General features: G+C 39.5%; 2 protein-coding genes across 3 annotated transcripts in view; one reads left to right on the top strand and one right to left on the bottom strand.

Moving 5' to 3' along the window:
* The window catches only part of NELL1 (neural EGFL like 1), an 808,674-nt gene that overhangs the window by 375,580 nt on the left and 408,304 nt on the right, over window positions 1-24,790 (top strand). For both annotated transcript variants that reach the window (XM_045894008.2, XM_054512010.2), the window contains exon 13: window positions 9,892-10,017. In XM_045894008.2, the coding sequence (XP_045749964.1) occupies window positions 9,892-10,017 (126 nt within the window). The remainder of the gene's footprint in view (window positions 1-9,891; window positions 10,018-24,790) is intronic.
* On the bottom strand, window positions 22,923-23,434 carry LOC123857297 (small ribosomal subunit protein bS18m-like). Its single transcript, XM_045894007.3, has one exon. The coding sequence runs from the start codon at window positions 23,391-23,393 to the stop codon at window positions 22,962-22,964; it is 432 nt and encodes a 143-aa protein (XP_045749963.1). The 5' UTR covers window positions 23,394-23,434; the 3' UTR covers window positions 22,923-22,961.

Raw genomic sequence — 24,790 nt, 5'->3', positions numbered from 1 at the left:
TTTTCAAATATCTGATATAGCTATATTTGGAAAATACATTTAAATGTCATAAAAACCAACAACCTAATTTCTATATTATGGTGTATGTAGCTCTAGGAAGACTTTTTTATTATGCATTGGATGACCAAAAGGTTACTTGGATTTTTAATCTGCAAATACTTGATTTGGCAAGCGACGTATTTGTTTGACATCTATCTTAGAAGATGATGTAAAAATCCATTTCAGCAGGCGACAGAGAAACTTAGAGTCATTTTCTTACTTTGGAGCTGCCTAAGAAAACACTATAGACTGCATGGCTTCAATAGCAGAAATGAATTGACTCACCATACTGGAGGCTGGAAGTCTGAGATCAGGGTGTCACTGTGATTGGGTTCTTGTGAAGGCTCTCCTGGCCTACAGATGATTGTGTTCTCCTTGTGTCCTCACATGGCAGAGAGTGAGCAAGGACAAACTATCTAGAGCCTCTTCATATGAGAGCATAGATCTTCTCTTGAGGCACCACTCTCATCGTGTCATCTAAACATAATTACCCCCCAGAAGCCCTATTTCCAAATACCATCATATTGGAGGTTAGGATTTCAACACATAAATTTGAAAGGGGTGCACAGTTTAGTCCACAGAAGTTATCTAGGCACCTCCCTAGGTTGTCTAACCATTTTTTTCCCCCTTCTCTTTCTCCTTCCCTTCCTTCATGCCTCCTTGTCATCCTCCTCCCTTCTTGTTGTCTTCCTCCCTTCCTGTCTTCCTCATTCCCTTCTTCCTTTTGCTCCTTTCTTCCTTGCTCCACTAAATCTCCTTGTGATAACATGCTTTAAGTCACATTCATGGGTTGAACCTGATAAATATATTTTGCTTGGTTTGAAATGTTTGGGAAAAGAAGGAACACAAATTCTAAAAAATTAATGCTTGGATATGCAACTTCTCTAGAAAGATCAGAGATCTAGCCCAGTCTCTGAGAGGTAGTACTAGAGGGTTCAGAGTTAGACTCTGAAGCCATTCTACCAGAATTCCTATCTTGGCAGTCCAGGTATATCTCCTAGCTATGTGACCTTAGACAATTTACTGAATGTTTCTAAACTGCACTTAGCACATAGTGCCATTCAATGATGTCTTATTACTCCTTCATGGCATTATCTGACTGGAACTCTGGTTATTCATAGTCCAAACTCTTGCTATTGTCTTTCTACCACTGAGGTTCAATGTCACTTTCCATGAGTCCTTGGCCTTGCACTACGCTTTCTCCCTAAAAGAAAGAACCATTTTTTGTTTGTTTGTTTGTTGTTGTTGTTGTACTTGGAGGTAGGAAAATGAAAGATGTATGTTTTAAGAAAAATAAGAGACAAAAATGTATTTCTTTGTTGAAGGGACCTATTTTGCATATAGATTTTCTACCTGGCTTCTGTTAGGCATTTGGTTTATAGTCCTTGCTTCAGGAAGAAAACCATAATTATAGAGAAGCCTGAGCATTGGATAAAACACTAGTTTCAGAGCTAGAAGACCTTGCTTTTGTTAAAATCTCAATGATTATCTGTCTACCTTTGGGGCTCTATTTCTATCTTCTCTGGACTTCTGTTCTTTCATCTGAAATAGGGCATAATAATCTATATCTTGTCTACCAGACTGGATTTTTATCAGTTCAAGTCAGAGATCATAGAGATTTTAAAAATTATCCAGTCTGACACAGTGGGAGAGTATTGATAATTCTAATATAACAACTGACTGGCCAATGCCACCATGTTTTTATAACTCATGATTTCTGCAAAGGTAGGAGATTAAAGTCTGGTAGAATTGCCCTGCAAGTTAATTTACTAGTCTGTGGAGAACATGCCCAAATCCATGCTTTTGTCTGAATATATGTTTGCTAGATCTAGCTGCTCTTGGTTTTCAGAGGAGATGCCAACTCAGTTGACAATAGGTATCAAGGAACAGTAAGAACACTTGGGTCATCTGAATAATATTCTCTAGACCTTGTGTCTTGAGAAAGTTTCTGGAACATCAAGCTCCTCAAAACAGGAGGAGAGAGGGGAGAAAGTGCTTCAGTAGGCTTTTATGATCCGTGGACAGAAAAATTTGAATATGTCAAGAACTTTAGGATGGGGGGGCAGGTGGTCTTTACTCTCTGGTCCAACTCCCTGATTGTATAGATGGGAAAATCAAGGTCTAGAGAAGAAAAAGTGACTTGCCAGTGCTATAGTTAGCTAATAGAAAAAGCAGGAACATAACCTGACTCTTGACGGTCAATCCAGTGCTTTTGGTCCAGCAGTCAAGAGTAGAACAAGTATGCTTCTTGGAGTCACAGGGACCTGGGTTGAAACTCTAGGTACTCTATATGTAATTTCCGATGCTAGTCCATGGGATGGAAATAATGAGATGGGATATCTACAGTGCTTGCAACAGAGCACAGTCTCAGTAAATCTTGGTTTGCTTTTCCCCATTCTGTTTCCTTTTTTTTTTTTTTAAAGATTTTATTTATTTATTTGAGAGAGAGAGAATGAGAGACAGCACGAAAGGGAGGAGGGTCAGAGGGAGAAGCAGACTCCCCGCTGAGCAGGGAGCCCGATGCGGGACTCGATCCCGGGACTCCAGGATCATGACCTGAGCCGAAGGCAGTTGCTTAACCAACTGAGCCACCCAGGCGCCCCTGTTTCCTTTTTAAATATGCACGAGAAGTAGGCATAACCACCTCGTACCAACCCCCTAGCTCCAACCTTTTCCATATTGCCTTTTTCTAGGAAATTCTTACAAACAAGTCTGAGTAGAACACACCATTTTATCAAGAGAATTCTTTGCATTTGCTTCTATCTTTGCTACCCAGACCCTGCACTCTAATTTAATGATGATAATGCCAAATTCGGTTCTATGTTTGCTCTGAACTCTTATGCAGATGGAGGCTGGTGATATATGAAGAATCATTATGCCACATCAAGTTTCATTTTAAAGTCCATAAGTATACCTTTTTAAAATGAAAACAAACTACTTCACCATCCTGGGGAGGGACATAAATCATGTATTTTTATTACCTCAAAAGACCACCAGAAGATGAGCTCCAGTATTTCAAAGGTGACAAGCAATCTATACGAATGAATCGTAATTTGAGCCCCATTATACTCGAGCTGATATATACTGCAGTGGGATTTATAGATGTTTCTCGAAAAATATGAAAAAGAAAAAACAACCAGGCCTTTGTCTCTAGTTTCAAATCCTAGAGGAGGCAATCAGTCTTGCGCAACCGGCATAGAGACTGTATCAAGCTGTGGGTTCAAGGTGGGAGCAGAATGCTGCTACCTGTTTTGGGGCTCTGGGTCACTGGAGCCTAAAGTGTGAAAGTGTTAAGAGTGATTTAAAAGAGCCAAAGAACCAGTGATGCATGGTGTAGCATCGCTCTTCCAACAGAGTATAATACCAGAACAAATGTTAGGAAAAGCTTTGCACACAGACATAGAATTTGGAGATCTACTTGTTTCCATATGCTTCCTGGCCGCATCAGATGTATCTAACAGAGTTATAGGATTGAATCATCACTGAGGGCTAGAAATGCTGCAGTGAGGACTGTGCCAACTTTGAAATCAGACCATGTGTATTCAAACCCAGGCTCTTAGGCTTATGACTTTGTGCCTTGGGCAAGTGACCTAATAATCTCTGAACTGCGTTCCCTCATCATGACATGGAGCTACCTACTTTCTTCAAGAAGAATAAATGGAGTGATGAGACGCTATCTGGTGAGTACGTAGCACAGTGTTTAATACATAGAAATGACATCTATGAGAAATACTCATAAAAATGAGTACTAACCGGGTGCCAGGCGGCTGTTCCTAGTTTTACCCTCTGAGGTTATACACATTGAACCTCATATTCTTCTTGGTATTACCCTGTGCCTAATTGTGCAGTTTTTTTTTTTTAATCCATTCATCCTTCCAGTAATTAGGTTAACTGTTATTCTTATAAAAACTTCTTAGACTGATTGAGACCTTTAACTTGAACCTGGACTAGAGTGCGTCCAGCCCCCACCTTGAGGTTCAGCCTTAGGCTGAGCCTCTTGTTGTCTCCTGGATTTGGATTGAACGTCACACCTGGAGAGACCATTGCTTGAGAAAGAAATAGGCTTCAGGCAGAGCACCCGCACCACCTGGGCAAAGGTCAGATGGCTTTCAGGTTAAAATCTTTGATGCTTTGGGCCCTATGCGTTTCTCTCTGTGAGCATCAGTTCATTCTTTCATTAGGGAGTTCTGTCTGGTGTTTATTTGCTCGTTGTTGTAATTATTCATTACCTTTCAGAATCTTTCTGAGCAATAAGCACCGTTTGTCTTAGGTTTATATTAAAAATCTCAGTTCACTAGTTCTCAAGATTGTTTTCTCAGGATATCGCAACTCTGAAGATGTTCGTTAATTCTGTTTTGATTCTTTCTATAATCAGATTTCCTTCTGAAGCACTCTTGAGTCCTATCAAAACTGTCTGCGGGGTTGTGCCTTTCCCTGAGGACGAGGCAATCTTTGTTTTGGCAAATGTGTTGCTAGTCCATCCCCAACCCCTTCCTAAAAACGGGGAAATTCTCAATTCCTTCCTTTCTTCTGTATTATTGCCTCAAGGGACCCAGCTAGATGACTCTAAACACTTGACAATTTTTTTCCCTCCCCTCTGCATTAGTTATACTGTCAGGTATTTTTATATCTGGTGTTTGCATAATGGGGGATAGGCAACAAAGATAAGGTTGTAACAGTTTAATTTTCTGGTACGTTTGTCAACTTTTCTGCTCTATTTTGGTGTTGTCTTTTTCTGGACTGGTACCAGGAAATTATGAGCTCTGCAAGAGTTGAAATTATCAGTGGTATGAAGTGAAAATGAAACCAGCTCAAAGACACCTCATCGGAGCAGTGGGGATATATGGCATGGGGTCCTGTGTGCCTTGTAGAGAGTAAAGGTTGAAGAAGTTTATGTGAGAAATTCTCCCTGGGATCTTTTTTTTTTTTTATTTTATTTTATTATTTATTTGACAGAGAGACACAGCGAGAGAGGGAACACAAGCAGGGGGAGTGGGAGAGGGAGAAGCAGGCTCCCTGCAGAGCGGGGAGCCCGACGCGGGACTCGATCCCAGGACCCCGGGATCATGACCTGACCGAAGGCAGTCGCTTAACCGACTGAGCCACCTACGCGCCCCCTCCCTGGGATCTTCTAACCATCCCCTTGCCCTGTTTTTGAAAATATTTTTATTCAGGGTCTTAGAATCCTCTGAAACAAAGGGATGGTTTGGCAGTTTGAGTCCAAATAAGCTTGTTACAGTCGAGTAACTCCTTCAAATCGAGATGAGGCAGATGCCTCTCATCAGTTAACCAGTGGACTAAGGGAAATGAGCCTGGAGTTTCTCTCTGGGAGGAGCTGACAAGGGTCCATGACAGGGAAACATTCATTGTAGTCAGCAGCCTGGTTGGCAGCTGTGGCCCATGGGCTGAAGATTGAATTGACTCTAAGGCAAGTCCTGACTAGTTTCTCATCCTAAAGAATGTCTGGGTATCCCGGCAGAATGAGATGGAGTTCAGTGTGGCTACATCTCTGAGAGTAAAATACCAAGGTGATTTAGCCTTCAGCTTGGCCAGCTCCAGTCCATTCTCTTCACTACAGCTGAGTGGTATTTTAAAAACAGAAATTGGTTTGTGCCCCTGCCTTGATTAAAGTCTAGACTCCTTCCTATGGCCCACAAGGCTCAGCAGGATCTGGCCTGAGCTTATCTTGCCAGTTTCACTTTAAATAGACAAAGCTCCTTCCCCTAATTCTTCTCCAACATTCTTCTCTGTCTGGTATGTTATTCCTCTCCCCTTCACCTGTTTCACTTCTGTTTTAGGTGTTCAGTGAAACATCATGTCCATAGAGACTGCTCCTCTGGCCCTCTCAGACCACGTCCAGTCCCCCTGTTAAAAGGTCTCCCGTTCTTGGTAGAACTTACAAGTTTCGCCCAATGTCTTGCCAGGCTGTTAGGTTTATGGTGGCATTTTGTTCATCCTCTGCTTCAGGGCCTAGTAGAAGGCTAATTAATGTTCATGACTCAGTGATTCCCTCCCTTCGTAACTCTACAGAGACAACAAGTTTAGCCTCTGGAGTTTCCCTTACTTTTCCCCACCTCCGGTCTCTACTTGGTGAATTTCTGTGCATCTTTTAAGATCAAGTTTAATGATCTCTTTCTTTTAGATGCCTTTCCTAGTCACCCCTCTACCAGCCAGGGTGGGCTCGACGGCTTAAATGAACAAAAGCCTATTTGTAGCTCATGCAACATGTTGATCAGCCTTGTCTGGTTGCCTACTCCTCACTCACGGACCCAGGCTGAGAATGTCTCCATCTCTGTGCTTCCATGATTTCCAAAGCAGGGACAGGAAAATGTGGTAAGCCAGGTGCTGGCTCTTTATCTTTCCCCCTAGAGGTGGTATGCTTTGCTCAGACATCATGCCCGGTCATATAGCTATGCTTAACTTCAAAGAGGATGGGGCAGTACATTTGTATGATGTGCCCAGAAAGAGAAAAACTGGTAATGTTTGAGGAATAGCACTAATGCCAACCAACTCCCTCCAATGCCTGGCTTCTCTTGGTATTCCCAGCCTCTCACTTACAATGATCTATTCTTCCACTCCCCCATCATTGCACAAAATACCTTAAAATCAACAGTAATTGAATCAGCTCCAAAATATTAATGTCAAGCACACACTTTATAACCCCGTCTCCTCGCTTTCTAGCTCATGCATTCTAGTACCCTCATGGAAACTGCAGTTTGGTTTCCCTAAGAAGCAAACTCTGAGATGGAGGCTGGCATGCAGGAAGTTTATTAGGGAGTGGTCTTGGGATGAAGGCCTCTGAGGAAGGGAAGAATGCAGGATTGGACAGAGGGAGAAGTTAGCTCAATCTCACTGAGTGCTCTGAAATCTGGATGGTCCCTTAGAATTATCTTGAGCTGGGGTAAATGAGAAGCAGTCTTTGTTGTAGCTCACTCCCAGGATGAAAGTGTGACTGACTGTGACTATATTATCTCTCATTAGCCAAGGACAGTTTCCCTAAAAGGATAACAGCTGATGATTGTTAGCAGGCAATACTCCCATTAGCTAGGGGATTAAGTTCTTTAGTTCTGAAGTGAGATCTGAGAAGTACAGCAGAGTGCCCACCCCTAATACCCAATCCATTTCAACTGTCTATCTCCATCTTCATGTCCTCACATCTCTCCTCAATAGCCAAGATTCCTTGGCACCTCATCATCATCATCTCTTTCTTTAGACCCTCAATTCCCTTGTATCTGTTTACTCATTATATCTGCATAAAAACGCATCTCTGGTCACACCAAACTTCCCAGTTACCCTTCTACTGCCCCCAAATACCTGAATGAAACTGGAGAAAAACACATGGCCATGCTGACTGCTCTGACTTAACTCATTCGTGATCATAAATCACAGCAGCTCCTCAGCCACTGTACTATATGCTCTGAGTAAATGTTTGTTCCCTTTTATCAACATGACTATTTAATACCTTATCCCTTCTCCTTAAATATCTGATACCTCCTCCCTTTCTTAATTCTCAGACATTACCCTCTCTTTTCATTTGACTGAGAAAATAAAAATAAGCAAAGGAGAGTGACTTCATCTTACCACCAACTATGCCAACCCATCTCCACGTCTTCCCTTATCTCGGCTTTGTTCTTGTTGTAGAGATGCCTTGTTCCATCTGTGCACTGCTTCCCCCCAGGATTTGGCTCCTGCAATGATCTCTCTCTTCTATATCATCAGTTTGCATCACTCATATTGAATCCTTCCCCAAAGCGTACAAACGTGCTGTGATCTCTCCCATCCTGAAATAAGACTCTCTCAACACCAAGTGTCTCCAGAACTACTACCCCATTTTTCTTTATGGGAAAAAAATCTCAAAAGGTTTGCCTTGTTTTTCTGTCTCTATTTCCTCCTCTTCCATCCTGTCTTTAATTGACTCAAGTCAGGCTTTTCTCCACCACCTTCCCAAATCTACTCTTCTTTGGTCAAGGTCACCAGTAAATTGCTTCACTGGTTAGTGATGTCTTGATCTTATTCAGCTTCTTAGCCAATGACAAAAGTGATCATTACTCCTTTCCTGAAACCCTTTTCCTCTCGACTTTTGTGATATCCACTGTTCTGTGAAGCAAAATGCTTAAATGATGTCAGGTATTGACTTGTTAAAGAATTCTAATGCCCTGGGTGCCAGAAAGATCTGAACTACACCTCGTGCTCATGTGCAGTTACTATTCTGTCTTAAATTCGTGGGAGAGTTCCCTTCATACCCCAGCTTGATAGGATCTTATATAGTTTTTATATTCGGTTGTCCATTTATTTTAATTGTGCATTGTCTTGGATCGTTTTTGGAAGAACATGATCTTGTATAAGTAGAACACTTCATTGCCTGAAGCATTTCAGTGATTTCTGGTGTTTTGTTCGTACAGTTAAGCAAGTCTTGCTAACTGTGTGTCTTTCTAGGACCTCAATTACTCCACAGTAACTTTTATTTATGGGCTGGCAGATCTTTAGTGCTGAAAAGAATCTGATATTTTTTAAGTGTGTTTTATTAAGAAATAAGTCGATCCATTTTTATTTTTAAAATAAGTGAGATTCCTAGTACCCCACACAGCTGTTTTTATCCTCTGTTTCTACACATGAAGTGCCTTAGGACTTTGGTGATTACCTTAGTATATGTGCTGCCGAAGCGAGCACAGACTTTGGTGATTCCCTTAATGGTAACACTATGGTTGACTGTCATTTTCAAGGTGCTTTCATGAAGTGAATCATAGTAAATAAGAGATTGACTTCTGAGTTCAAATCCTGGGTATAGCTTGTTCTAACAGGATGACTTTGTGCCAGATATTTAACTTCTCTAAGCCTCAATTTTCTAGACTTCAGAAGTAGTGCTGCATGTGCTTGGATCATGGAATTCAATGTGAATTACATGAGATAATGAATTTAAAGATGTAAAGCAGTAGGTTTAGAACTGGCCTGTATGACAAACTGATGAGAACCTTGGGACTCAGCATGGTTAAATGCACGTCACAAACTAGTAAATGGAAGAACCAGAACTCTCATTGTGTTAGGTCCTCATGCTGTGCTGTGATCCTTTCCTCTCCATCTCCATAAGCACTCTGAGTAAAATGAACACTTAAGGCATTTCTGAAAACAGCTTCCAGAAAAGACTCAAGTCTGTACTTACGGTTGTAGGTTATTTCAGTTCTTACCATGAATGTTTATGAGGAAGCTGGCGATGCTCTGACCTCCATTTCAGAGAGAAAAAGATCTTTTTGTTGAATCAGCCCATTCTGTCACATGGGAAGGATCTCCAGGTCAAGGAATGAAAGATTTCAGTTTGCATTAGACAACAGCTGTTGTCTGTATTCACAATACAACGTGGGAGAAACTGGCTGCGCCATCATTTTTTAACAGATGGATTAAAGCGTGTCTTAGTAAGACACATGAGCAGAGAGGCCTGGATCCCCTTGATCTCTCTGATAAAAGCTACAGCATGTACAGTGGACACCTAATAAATATTAATTGGTATCAACTCACTGGACACAGAACTCCTTGATTTTGGATGTTTAAATCCAGCATCCTTCTTGGTGAGAGACTAACTGACTAAGATTGAAGAGCAGATTCAGTCTTCATACTTCTTGGTTTCTTAACTGTTAACATCTCACCATGCATCTTTCTCGAAATACTTTCAGCTCAAGATGGGATCTAATGAACCTGAATGCAGTCGAATTTGCATTTAAGTTTTGTGTTTACTGCATCTTGCTTTTTCTCTTAGCTTTGATGGGCATTTGCCTTTTTAAATTGCATTGTAAGATGATCACACTGAATAAAGTTCATTCACCTAACTGTGATGTTGCTTCTTTTGTTCCCCTTCAGATATTGATGAGTGTGCAGCTAAGATGCATTACTGTCATGCCAATACCGTGTGTGTAAACTTGGCTGGGTTATATCGCTGTGACTGTGTCCCAGGCTACATCCGAGTGGATGACTTCTCTTGCACAGGTGAGCAGGAAGAAGCAACACTGTTTTTCTGGTTCAGTCCTTCTCTGTACCATATGTGTGTTGTTCATTTTAACTCTAAGTGTGCTAGGTACTACTGTAACCCAGCTAGTTTTTCTCTTGCACTATTTCCCCCTCCCCTTTGGAGAAAGAAGTGGTAAAAGAAATTTTGCCTGCGTAATTTATTTCTACTCCCAGTGGACTTAGAGATAGCAGTTTTAAGAATGGAAAAGTATCAAACTATTTTTCTTCTATCATGCTGAAATGTTTTTGTACATAAGAAAATGTACTTTGTTCCCATTGGGAAAGACGAGGATTAAATTGAGAGGGGGAGGGGAGTACCTGGCGGACAGGAATTGGGCATGTATGGGGGCCAGTCAAGACTCTGGATTGACATATGCTGATGGTCAGTTTCCGCTATATGGCAGGGCTCTCAGCACTAAGCTGGCATTCTAGGGATATGGGCGGTGCCTTCATGTGAGCAATGCTGGCTTTGTGGGGCATTTGGTTTGGGGGTTCCAATATACTTCCAATTATGTATATGGAGGTATGAACAGTAAATTGATTAAGGATGGTAGAAAGTTCTGAGTCTTTTTTCTTTTGGTCAAATGTCTTTAAATGACCAATCTGTAATCTATAAGAAAAGTGCCCCTCGAACACAGAATTTCAGTCATTTTGTACCTCTCCCTGACTCCTGCATTTTTTTTTTTTTGTTCTATTAACAGTGGCCTATAAACTGAATTTTTCACTCAGAATGGACTGCCACTCTTAGTGTATTTTATTCCCAAGGACCTTTACAGAAGCGCAAAAAGTTGCCAAAGTTAGGGAGCATGTTTCTATGTCCAAATAACCTTTCCCATTGATTGTTGTGTATTTATGTTACTATTTTTTGGCTAAGAAACTGGTGATGTGAGATTAATACAGGTTTCTGATGGCCACAGATGGCCAATCTCCTTTATCTTTCATGTAGTAGAACTAAAATTCCTAGAGAAAAAAGAGATTGCATCAACACAGCATGCTGAGAGCTAAACATTTTAAAGGGGATGCAAAACTCTTTTGGACCAATAAACAGTCTAAACATCTGCTGTTTTATATGATTGTTTCTTTGTTCTTATGATTTAACTTAACCCTAAGATTAGAAGGAACCAGTGAATATCCTCCTAACAACAACAGCACATTTCATGCAACTCTGTAAACCTTGATTAAGGCCCTGCTGTGTAGAAAGGCTTTGTTGAAATAATAGAAGAATACCACCTCTGCTTTACTTTTTTCACAAAGGAAGGAAGATCGGAGCTCCGTGCTTGTTGAATGCCTCTTAAGGATAGGTGGCCTGCCTGGTGGTTTATATATGGAATGAGATGGAAAATGTATTATTTATAGAATTACTTTGAGAAAGCAAACTGTGTTACTGGAGTAAAAGACAAGGATGTGGGTGTCAGTGGGTACCCAAGCATCCCTCCCCAAAAAAAGCAGCTCAGAGAGACTTTCTCTGATTTATATAATTAGCTACCCATTATCTTATCACCTGATTTTAATTTTCTATCACTTATTACCTTGTAGAATTTTTATTTTTTATATGTGATTTTCAAAAATTTCTCTCTATTAGAATGTAAGATCTGAGAGTTGGGACCTTTTTTCTTTTGTTCCCTATCTTTGCTACTTAAAACATAACCTAGTTGGAGGAGCTGGGGTTGTGGAGAGCATAGCCTGGCAGAGTGCCGTGCTCAACAGATATTTATTGAATGAAGGAATGAACAAAACTATTTAGCCTTGGGCTATTTACTTCTCTAAATTTCATTTATAAAATACAGCTCATATCTGCTGTATCTGCTTTACCTGTTATACGTAGCTCTTAGGTTATTGTGAACATCAGATTGTATATATGAAAACATTTATCATGGCACTTGCAGGCACTTGCATCAGTCAGGATAGGATGTTCTGCAGTAACAACCCCAAATACGACTAACTTAAAATAACAAGGTTTTGTTTGTCTTTCACTGGTCAACAGGAAGGGTGCTTTGCTCATCATAATTACTGTGGGGTACAAGCAGATGGAACAGTCAGTATTATGAACATTGCCAGTCACCAAGATGGGAAAGAGCCTGGAGGGTCTTGAAACAGTCATTCAGTGTTGTTATCAGAGCGTCACACATACCCTTTCCACACTCTGCTCGTTGACTAGAGCTAGTCACCAGTACCCAGCCAACTACAAGGGGATGAAGAAATGCAGTTCTACTTTGTGCCTAGAAGGTTAAGAAAACCAGAAATACTTGGTGAATGGTGCTAATGAGTACGTAGTGACTTACACTTAATAGATTCTCAACAGATTTTGTTTCCTTTAACAGGAGCTGTTTATTAAAATAACCCTTTCCCCCCCAACAGTACAGAGTCTGTTGGAGAAAGTAGTCTCAAAAACATGATGATGATATTAAGCATATCTGTACTAAGTGCTATGATGGAAGGACAAGCAAAGTGCAATAAGAAAAAGTGGATTGATTTCCAGAATAGTGTGTGTGGAGTGTTTTTGCAAGCCACAAGGAGCTACTGGAGTTAACTCACGTTAACATGCAGTGAATGGATTAGGGTAGGATTTTACAGTCTGGAATATGAATGGGAGTGCAGAGAGCTAAGAGACAAGCATTCTCCCTGCCATTTCTCCTCTAGACCAGATCCCAGGACCTCCATTAGGTGCTTGCATAGTAAGTTGGAACTCTGATATTTACCTTGGTTCCTGGTAAGCCTGTTAGGCCAAAGGTGCTCTTTGCTCTCCAAGATAGATCAGGTCCCCACCTCCAATCTCTGTCATTTCTTTATTGGCAAAGACTTCTTCCTCTAAGTGGCTATTTGTCTATGGTAATAAGTAAGGTATATAATAGATGTTGGCCACTGTAAGGCGTCTTTTCAGATGTTTCATTTTCTAAAGACCATTTGCTGGAGAAATTGACAGACTTGAAGGCATCCTTTGTTTGCCCCAAGTTCCTGATACAGCATTTCTCATTATTGGCATTCCTGATTTCCAAAGTTCATTCTAGACTCCGTCCCAAATCAATTAGTATCTGCTGCTACTGTTAGTTTTCTAAGTATGTCAAGGTCACTGTTTTCTTTCTTTTAGTATGCCATTTAGCTTGACCCTAACTGCCCTAGAGGTCAGTAGTAATACTGAAAAATTAGATTCAACTAAAAATTAGTGAGCCTAGAAGTAAAGAAGATCTATCAACTTTGGTAATTGATTATTGAATGATTGATTCACCCATTTCATTCATTTATTCATATATCTAATACATCATTAGTATTAGTCATGAGTATTAGGAAATATGGTCACTGAGAATAGTGATAAATGACCGCTGTGCCCAGAGATATCATGATTTATGAGGCAACATCTTCACGTGAAAAAACTCAAATGTATATTCACTATCAAAAATGTTCCAATGTTTGCCAAATTGAAAGTCTTGCCTCTTGAAAGTCAGTAGTATTTAGATGAGTATTGGGTGTTTAATCCCATGTTAGTTGTTAGTCCTTTATAAGGTCCAAAGAAGAAACCCTAAAATAGCCATTCCAAACTTCATGCTGATAACCATGGTCCTTTTAGAAAGATTGCACCTGTGACAATAAAAGATGTTAAACTTGATGCTGGAGGGGAAAGGCAATGTGTCAAACAAAAAAGAAACTTTAACTCTTTCCCCCCTTTTTATCTTATTAAAAATTGAAAAAAAATCATATCTCATGGGAAAATAAGGAGGGTTTAACATTGAGAATACTTAACCACAACTTAAATGGTTTCACTTATTTGTGGAATATAAGGAATAGCATGGAGGACATTAGGAGAGGGAAGGGAAAAATGAACGGGGGAAATCACAAGGGGAGACAAACCATGAGAGACTATGGACTCCGGGAAAAAACTGAAGGTTTTAGAAGGGAGAGGGGTGGGAGAATGGGTTAGCCTGGTGATGGGTATTAAGGAGGGCATGTATTACATGGAGCACTGGGTGTTATATACAAACGATGAATCATGGAACACTACATCAAAAACTAATGATGGACTGTATGGTGACTAACATAACAATAAAAAAAATGTGTTATAACTTAATTTTTATACTTAGAGGCTGGGGATTTCCTGACATGACCACGTATTCTATACGAGGCTTTGTACTTTTTTCTAGGAAGGTTTCCCTTGCCCTTTGGAAGGGTGAAATCGAAAGCATTTGATGCTTGGGCCAGTTTTTGGCCTTAGGATTTGTGTGAGTCTACATCACTTTCTCTCCTGTAAGAGACCCCTGGGTTGCCCTTGCTCTTTTATGAATTTTGAAATTGGAGGATTCCCTGAAATTGGGCTGGTGGGGTGCTTTTCTCTTCTCTGTACCTTTTGATTTTTGCAATGGTCAGACTCCTTGATTTACTGGTCCCTGACTTTCATTTATCCGCAGTTAAACTGCCCGTGTTTAGCTTGTTTGATAAGATGTTATCATTAGATACTCAGGCAGCTTGAAAGCAGGATACCTGTGATTTATGACAAAAGCATGCAGCAATAAGACAGGTACTTGACAGTAATGGGTAAGCATTCAATTTTATGCCAAAAGCTTCCCATGAAGGTAAGAAATAAAAGAAAGAAGTGAGATAACCTATATCCCATATGAGTTCTATTACCTTGCTCAAAGGATTTGTATTCTCTTGATATTGGCATGGAAGAAAGCTTGAAGGAAGTATATGTTTGAAATACTTCAAAAAAACTTAAAGTTTGATATAGTACATTAATTTTAGTGGTTTCAATTAAGCATCTTATAATGAAAAGAGGTGAGGCAACGGTTTAAAAGATTTAGGAGTAAGAAGTAACTGTTAGAAATTTTAGACCAGTTTTCTGAAAAAAGCTTTTCTCCTAAGGTTGATTATATAAAGAACACTTTGAAATACGAGGTACCTGATGTCGTTTTATTGAGCAGAGCCATATGAAATAGAGCCAAAATAGAATATTCTGCAACATGATAGAGCATGGTAGTAAAATTCCTATTGATTATCCTTATCTTTAAAGCACATAGCATGTGCTTGTTTTGGACATGCTTGTTCTTACTTTTGACTGTCTGGCAGCATTAAAGGGATAAGTTACTAATTACTTGACTCTCAGTCTTAGAAAAGGTGAGATAGCTTTAAGAATGAAATTCTAGTAATAGATCTGTAGACTACTTCTACTTGAGTGAAAATGTTGTATCAAATGCTTTAAGATGCAAAACTACCTTTGTTAAAGATGGCAGAAAACATTTATTAATATATTGAATAAGTAAAGTCAAAACAAGAGTTAGAGTTTTAGATATTCTGAAATCCAACTAAAATCTCTGATGATTATTAGACATTTACCCTTGCTTTGATTTGGCTGGTATGTCCCCCCACCTCCTTTGTTTTGTCCCCTCCCCCCTTTTTTTTTCTTTTTTTTTCTTTTTTTCTCCTCTAAATAGGTAGTTGGCTCCATTACCCACCTCCCCTTCCAGAGGAGGGATGTGACAGTACTGAAAGCAGGATTCCAAACTCCTGCCTGTTTTCGTGCAGAGGTTCTCAACCCTCAGCTCAGGTTGGAATCACTCAGGACATGGGGGGAAAAAGTCAATGTTGGGATATACTCTTAGAGATTTTGATGTGCATTTCGTCTAGGACTGAGACCTGGCTCCAGTTTGTTTAAAGGTCCAAGTGACTCTAATACGTAGTCTGGTTTTGTAAGACCGAGAATGGCAGAGAAGAATCTGAAGGGAGGAGAATTGCCTTCCTTAATATAGAGTAGAAAAACCAGAGTGGGTAACATAGGGTCAGGAAGTAATGAAGGCAGAGACTCGAACAGTTTCTGGAGGAAGGGCCCTGCCTACAAGGCTGCATTCTGAGATATGTAAGGCTCTGGAGACAGAAAATCCTCAACAAAATACTAGCTAACAGTCCACAATACATTAAAAAATCATTCACTATGATCAAGTGGGATTTCTTCCTGGGATGTAAGGGTAATTCAATATTCACAAATCAATCAGTGTTCTACATCACATCAGTAAGAGAAAGGCTAAAAACCATATGATTATTTCAGTAGACACGGAAAAAGCTTTTGACAAAGTACAACATCCATTCATGATAAAAACCTTCAACAAAGTAAGTTGAGAGGGAACATACCTTAACATAATAAAGGCCATATGTGGGAAAACCCACAGCTAACAACATACTCAATGGGGAGAAACTGAGAGCTTTCCCCTTAAGGTGAGGAACAAGACAAGAATGTCCACTCTCACCACTTTATTCAACTAGTACTAGGAGTACGAGCCACAGCAATCAGGCAACAAAAAGAAATAAAAGGCATCCGTATCAGTAAGAAAGAAGTAAAACATTTACTATATGCAGACAATATGATATTATGTAGAAAACCCCAGAAGACTGCACTGAAAAACTGCTAGAACTGATAAATGAATTCAGTTAAAGTCTCAGGATACAAAATCAATATGCAGAAATCTGTTGCATTTCTATACAATAATAATGAAGCAGAAGGAGAAATTAAGAAAACAGTCTCATTTACAACTGCACCGAAAGTAGTAAAATAGGAATAAACCTAACCAAAGAAGTGAAACACCTGTACTCTGAAAACTATAAAATATTGATGAAAGAAATTGAAGATGACACAAGTAAATGGAAAGACATTCCATGTTCATGGATTAGAAGAACAAATATTGTTAAAATGTATGTACTACCCAAAGCAATGTACACATTTAATGCAATCCATGTCAGAATACCAACACCATTTACATTACAAAACTAGAACAAAAAATTCTAAAATTTATATGGAACCACAAAAGACCCTGAATTACCAAAGTAATTTTGGAAAAGAAAAGCAAAGCTGAAGGTATCAGAATTGCAGACTTCAAGTTATATTACAAAGCTTTCATAATCAAAACAGATGGTAGTGACACAAAAATAGACACATAGCTCAATGGAACAGAATAGAAAACCCAGAAATAAACCCACAACTATATGGTCAACTAATCTTTAATAAAGCAAGAAAGAATATACAAAGGGAAAAAACAGTCTCTTCAACAAATGGTGTTGGGAAAACTGGATAGCAACATGCAAAGGAATGAAACAGGGCCACATTCTTACACCATACACAAAAATAAAAAGTTGGATTAATGATCTAAATGTGAGACCTCAAACCATAAAAATCCTTGAAGAGAGCACAGGCAGTAATCTCTCTGACATTGGCTGTAGCAACATTTTTCTAGATACGTTTCCTGAGGTAAGGGAAACAAAAGCAAAAATAAAGTATTGGGACTACATCAGAATAAAAAGCTTCTGCTCAGCAAAGGAAACAATCAACAAAACTAAAAGGCAACCTACTGACTGGGAGAAGATATTTGTAAATTACCTATTTGATAAAGGGCTAGTATGCAAAATGCATATAGAACTGATACAGCTCAACACCTAAAAAGCAAATATTCCAATTAAAAAAATGAGAAGCAGATGTGAACAGACATTTCTCCAAAGAAGGCATCCAGATGGCCAACAGATACATGAAAAGATGCTCAACACCACCCATCATTAGAGAAATGCGAATCAAAATCCCAACAAGATTTCACCTCATATCTGTTAGAAAGGCTATATCAAAAACACAAGAAACAAGTGTTGGTGAGGATGTAGAAAAAAATTAATCCTCTTGCGCTGTTGGTGGGAATGCAAATCGGTGCAACCACTGTGGAAAATAGTGTGGAGGCTCCTCAAACAGTTAAAAAACACAACTGCCCTATGTCCCAGCAATCACACTACGGGGTATTTACCCCAAAAATACAAAACACTAATTCGAAGGGATACATACACCCCTATGTTTAGAGCAGCATTATTTACAAGAGTCAAATTATGGAGAGTCCAAGTGTCCATTAATGGATGAATGGATAAAGAAGATGGATAAAGTACATACACACACAATGGAATATTATTCAGCCATAAAAAGAATGAAATCTTGCCATTTACAACAACATGGATGGAACTAGAGAGTATAATGCTAAGTGAAATAGGATAGAGAAAGACAAATACCATATGATTTCACTCATGTGGACTTTAAGGAAACAAATGAGCAAAGAAAAAATGAGAGACAAACCAAGAAACAGACTCAACTATAGAGAACCATCGGATGGTTAACCGGATGGGAGGTAGGTGGGGGAATGAGTGACATATGTGATGGGGATTAAGGAGTGCACTTGTTGTGATGAGCCCTGGCTGAGGTATGGAACTGTTAATCACTATAGTGTATACCTGAAACTAATGTAACACTATTAACTATACTGGAGTTACCATTTAAAAAAAAAAAAAGGCTCTGTAGAGAGAGAGGCTGTGGGATGCCTCTGCAGGTGGGGACTTCTGGGGGAGATTCTGAATCTTCAACTGTGACATGACTGCTAGGATGCCTCAGAGAACTCTAAAGATACATGACCTTTCATGTGGTGACCTGTGTTCTCTGGGACAAGGACTAGACTGCTCCCTCTCTGCCAACGTCTTGCTCATTTGGAATCCTCTAGAACTGTGATACAACCTGACAGAAGTAGGGAATTTTCAAATGACAAAGAACATTTCCACTGTCCCAATTGTCCAGAAGAATAGGGAAATTATTCATTAAGTTAAATTGAAGAAATTACAGAAATCTACATTACTTATACATACATGTTTGTGACTGGGCTTCTCTACCATGACAGGTGAAGGAAACGAAGTCAACTAAAGGGGACAAAAGGAAGAAATTAAGAGGCCCCTCCAAACAGGGATAATGTTGGGTAAAATCTCATGGAACATTTGGTTTTCAGGGCAACTTCAATTTTCCAAATGTAATTCTGGAAAAACCAAAGGTCAGATATTTATTGCATTTCACAATAGTAGTGTTAAAATAATGCTAAAGTTTTTAAAAATCAGTAAATATTTCTTAGTATACCAAAGGACATTCCCCCTGAAGTTTCAGGATTAAAATAAGTCTGAAGGATTTGTGCAGCATTTGGCTTCTTTGTTGGGTTTAAGTGGGAGTGAGTTCTTTTTATACCAGCACTGTTGTAAAGGATCTAGGACCATTGACTGCTGCAGAGAAACTAGGATGAATGATGGAGCTTGCCCCCAGGGTGTTTGTGTACAAACCTATTAAGTACTATGTTGCCCTTGACCCAAATTCATCAAAGAGGCTTGTTAATATTTCTATACACTCTATTGTTGGAACTGTGCATTCAGAATCACAATTAAGCTTTCACACAAAGGAGTTTAAGGATGCCTTATTGCTTACATCATTATTGAGGCTAGTTGTGAAGCCTGGCTATGTCCACATTTGGGTGGACACAATGCATGGACATTTCTCTTTAATAACCTAATGAGCTATCTTATATTCTTTGTTTCCATCTCCAAGATTTGGTCAATGCATATGCATAGCTGTTTCCCTACTTTTTTAAGGTATAGTAAGCCATCTTAAGATTTCTTCGAGATAATTGAGAATATATATTACCTATTCTTGGGCCAGAGTGAAAGCTCTGAATTTTCATGGTTAAAAATCTAGTGTATATATTTGTGTATGAATTTTACAGGTTGAAAGCTTTGGCTTTGCCACTTATTTGCCTTATGAATTCGAAAACCATTTGACTTCTCTGCCGCTTCACCAGTATCCTCTGTACAGGCTCAAAGAATTATGAAGCATAAAGTGGGACAGTGTCGGCATATCAGTTCAGATAATTTTAATGGAAATAATAAAATCTCTGACTCCACTGGCTTAAATGATAAATATATTCTCTCATAACAAAGTCTATATGGACAATGTTTCCAGAATTAGTTAATTCAGCTCCTCCATAACATCATCAATGACACCAATTTTTTTTCTGACTAAATTATTTTCAGCACGATAGTTTGAAACTTGATGTAGCTCCCTTCAAAGTCTCAAAATGGCTGAAGTAACTCCAAGCATCACATTTTGACTTAACTCTGTCCCAAAGTCAGAAGGGAAAGAGGCTTCCCTTTCTATAGTGCCTTTTTTTAAGATCAAAGAGAACTTTATCAGAAGGCTACCCCAGCAGATTTGTTTTCATGTCTCATTGGCCAAAACTGTTTAATATACCTATTAATAAAATATATCTTAGACAAAAAGAATTAACTTGAATCAAGATTTATCCCTAAGGTTGGGGTAGAGCCCAGCTTTCTTTATAGTACTTGGCTAACTTATATCTAAACAAAATTTGTGTTCCATTCTCAATGAAGGAGAAGGCTGTGTGTGTGTGTGTGTGTGTGTGTTAGATCCACAATTATATAGGCAACTGACAGCATCTATTAAGAGTATATTCAAAGGTTTCAAAACATTTGCAAGCTTAGGAGTAATTAAAAGAAATGTAGTTAGGTATGCATGTATGTGACTATCTGTGTGTAGATATGTAGATAGATGCTATGTATTTACTTATATGTTAATCACCCATTTTTGGAGATGGTTCAAGAAATAGGTGCCTTCTGGGTGGTTCAGTCATTAGGCATCTGCCTTCAGCTCAGGTCATGGTCCAAGGTCCTGGGATTGAGCCCCGCATCGGGCTCCCTGATTGGCGGAGAGCCTGCTTCTCCCCCTTCCCACTCCCCCTGCTTGTGTTCCCTCTCCAGCTGTCTCTCTCTCTGTCAAATAAATAAATAAAATCTTAAAAAAAAAAAAATAGGCGCCTTCATACATAGCTGATAGGAATGTTAGTTGATACAAACTTTCGTGAAGGCAATTTGATCATTTATCAGAAGGCCTAGAAATATTTATAGCAACTTATTCCAAGGGAACAATCAGTCTCAATTACTTATGCAAGAAGATTTTCATTATGGCCACTTATTCCATATTTTATTTATAAGAAAAGAAACTAAAAGCAGCCTAAATATGAACTAATGGAAGTTTGATTTAATAAACTACAAAACATCCATATATGGGAATACAATGACTATTAAAATTTTTAGAATATTTTGTGTCAATGGAAAATTCTCACTGTTTAGTATAATGAGATTTAAATCGGTATATATATTTTCCAATTAAAATAGTAAATACAAATTATGAATGAACACACACATAGTCACACACATGCATACACAGACACATAGAAACACAGGCAAGGAATAGCCCCCCAAATAAATAAGTAACAAAGTATCCGGACAGTTATGTATGATTTCTTTATACTTAGTATTTTCCAAATTTTCTGTGGAATGGAATACAGTGCTCTGAATCTACATTGTGTTTTCGTGTCAGAAAAATGTTATTAAAATGCTAGACAAATGTGACATTAAGTTTATTTTGTCCAAATCCACTCTCATCCTACTAAATTAAATTTTTAAAAATGTTCATGACTTGGTGATGCTAGTGCCTTTTATCTTTAGTGACATAGATTATGAATCTGAACTAAAGAGATTTAAAGCAGTTTCATCATATTCCTGGAGAATTTGATTGGCCAACATGGCAATTAAAGGATTCTTGGAATTATAATGCTCTTTTCCTCCTTTGAGGATCCAGGAAGGTGACCTGATGGGTAGGTCCCACCTACCCTATTCTTTGTAAGCCCTCTGGCAGGGCTTCCAGGTTCAAGGTGTGGTCCAGTGTTTTTTTGGGACTGTCACCAAGACAGAGGTACTGAGAGGAGACTGAACAGGCCTGGGATTTCCACAGCAAAGCAATTCCTGGATGAGAATCCAGCAACATGGATTCTAGTCCATCTAGTCCATGGATTCTAGTCCAGGTTGATGGATTCTAGTCCTGCCCCTGCTACCAGCTTGCTGTATGAATATCACCAACTCATTGGTTTTCTTTGGACCTTGAAAGATCAAGGTTAACTAGCTCAGTAGTTTTTAATCAGAGGAGCTGAGATTCCAAATAAGTTTTCTCTTTACAAGAGTTCAGCTTTTTTTTTTTTAATGATAACTTTGCAGAACTAGTATTTGAATTCCATGATTCTGTAAGCTATGGTTCCTGACCTCTAGGAGGTTATGGTCTCTTTGGAGGACATAAAATTTACATTTAAGGAGAAAAATTTTATAGGGCATATAACTAAATGTTAAATTGTCAGTTACGGACGATGAATGTGGGAAAGAGCCTCCATGCTGGAAGAAAGGCATTAATTACTACATGGTAGAGAGATGTGTTTTCCACAGGAAGGTGTCTGAAGGAGCTTGATTTTGATGTTGGGTGGGAGATGGCGAAAGAAGAATTGAGAAGTAATAGGGTGCCTGGTACTCTAGAAATAGATCCATCTCCATGTTTGTTGATCTTCAACATGACCTAGAGCTTACCTGTGTAGAAGTGGAAAGAACAGGAGGTTCTGAGTCGGATGGGCCTGGTTTCCTACCCTAACTCCAGGCATTTGTTACCTGTATCGTCTTGAATCAACTTCTGATAAATGGACACATCTTGCTCCCAGAATTGCAAGGAGTAAATGCAGTAGTATTTATAAAGTGCTTAGAACAGGGATCTGCACAAATGCTCAATACATGTTAACCATTACTATCTCTATTCACATGGGAGGAATCTGACTTGAAAATGTAGGGAGGTTAAGGGATTGCCCATAACCACAGGCTAGAAAGTAGTGGAGCAAAGAGATGAATGCAGGGCTTCTAACTCCAGACACTCAACTGCAACCTCTCTCAGCTCTTTTGAAGATGCCCTTAAAATGCTGATACAATGTGGTCTGCAGATGCTTAGTAACCAACTGCCATTATTAGAAAGAAAGAGCCTGGGACTTAGGGTCCAGAGAATCCTGTTTTATGCACAACTCTGCCATTTACAAGCTTTGGATTCATCACTGGGGAGGCTCCTTCAGTGTTCCATGTCTCAACAAGAGGGTTGTGTTTGAAGGTTTCAGCATGAGGAACCTGACCCGCTGATTGAATTTTCAATACTGGTGCTCAGTATTGAAGCCCTAAAACCTTTTTTTTTTTCCCCCCTCGGATGTTAAGACTCCTATAATTTATTCCCGATACTTGATGTTACAAACTTTAGGGTCTTTGAGATATGCAGGATCCTTGTATGTAACTGGCATAAACCCCATTATTTGAGCTCTCTTAATTGCTTTTGTGATTTCTTTCTGTTTCTTCCCACAAAGACCTGTTATGTGCCTTCCATAAATGCATCCAGTAAATGGAGAAATAAACTGGGACAAAAGCTGTACATTCTTATAATCTACACGTTTTCCACACAAGATACATTTTTTAAGAGGCTCCTTGTGAGGATTTTCCATTGGAATGGGCAGGTCCTCATTGCCGGCTACCTGTTTATATTGTGAACAACTTCTCCACAGCGCCGCGTGAATCCCAGGATCTGTGAGGCAGAGAGCAGCCTTGACGAAATGCGTTAACTTTTTCCTCCCTAGACCACCGCAAACAGCAACCAAAGCCGCCATGGCTCCTCGCTCCTCCTCTTCCTTTCCTCTTTCCAAATCATCCCGACAAGTCCCCGCCGGCGCTCTTCCCCTGTTGGCCCGAGTACTCGGTTCAAAGGTTCCGCGGGCGAACAAGAGAAGGGCCGGTAAGGTTTTCAACGCGCCTGCGCAGCATCTTTGCATTCTGACCCTCACGGATGCAAGCCTGGGACACCTATGAAGCCCTAAGACCTATTACTGAATTTCCTTATCCCTCCCCTTTCCTCTTCAAACTCTTGAAGCACTTCAGAGGAGAGCATGGCACCTTGGAATACATTTGGAAAGCTGCTTGCCTTGAGAAACTCGGTAGACGTGTCCAGATTCTCTGGGAACTCAGGCTTGTATGAGTGCTTATGCTGATGGGTTAAGGAGACCAGTGAGAAGTGGATTTCACAATGGTCTCTGGTAACTAGCAAGGAATACATTCTTTTATTCAAGGGGAAATACTGCCTTCTGGAGTTACTAGTTTGTAAGTTGCTATAGACCAGGCTTTTGGAATAAGTTCCATAAATTCTCTTTAAATATTTAAGTTTGTTTCCTGAGAAGGGAAGCCCCTTAAACTGAGAACACCACTGACATTTATTAGCCCTGATGGCTGGCATCTAGTTAGTCCTTTGGGGTGGCCATGCGGCAAACTGCTTTCAGGAGAAGGATGGAAGGTCATAAGCTCAGTGTAGATTGGTCTCCAGGATGAGGTCTTTGGCAGTTGTGAAATGTCCTTAGAGGGAATTTACACACACAGGGATGTGTAAAGAAAACAAGTTTAATAAAAATATAAAAGTGACTGTAATGATAAAATAATACATGCATATTGTAGTAACATTAAGAAATTCAGAATAATAATAATAAAGCATGCATAATTTAGCTCTGTTTGGAATATTTCCTCCTACAGTTTTCTATGCCTATGTCTGTATTCTATGTTGTGAAATTCACACAGCATCTACCAGTTAATATTTTGTCTACTTATTCCATGAACATGGCCCAAATTAGTAAAGTTACAACTGTTCGTGGCTGCAAAATAGACTCTCCTATTGGATGCATTATTATAGTTTTTACCATTTGGAGAAGCATTAACATCCAGTTGCCTCTGTGTCTTCATTTGGCCTTATCATATGCATGTGTTTATTCTTCCTCTGTTATGATAGTGGTCACTGTTTTGTTCAGGTTCATTGAGGAGTGACTAGTACCACACTCAGAGCAGCCCCAAGCAGGAGGGATCCGTGCTTAGGGATACGGAGAGGGAGGTGCCAGCTTCCTAGGTGCTATCCATTAAGGGACCTTTCAGGGAGAAGTAGGTTCCTAAAGAGCTGTGTAATATTAACACATACCTTGGTGGTGGAAGGACCTTGTATAATTACTTTACAGAAGACTTTGTAACT

The sequence above is a fragment of the Mirounga angustirostris genome, unplaced genomic scaffold, assembly GCF_029215605.1.
Source record: "Mirounga angustirostris isolate CCGP_5_RB_7025 unplaced genomic scaffold, mMirAng1.0.hap1 SCAF_13, whole genome shotgun sequence".
In the NCBI taxonomy this organism is placed as follows: Eukaryota; Metazoa; Chordata; class Mammalia; order Carnivora; family Phocidae; genus Mirounga; species Mirounga angustirostris.
This window is presented reverse-complemented; position numbering and strand designations above follow the sequence as displayed.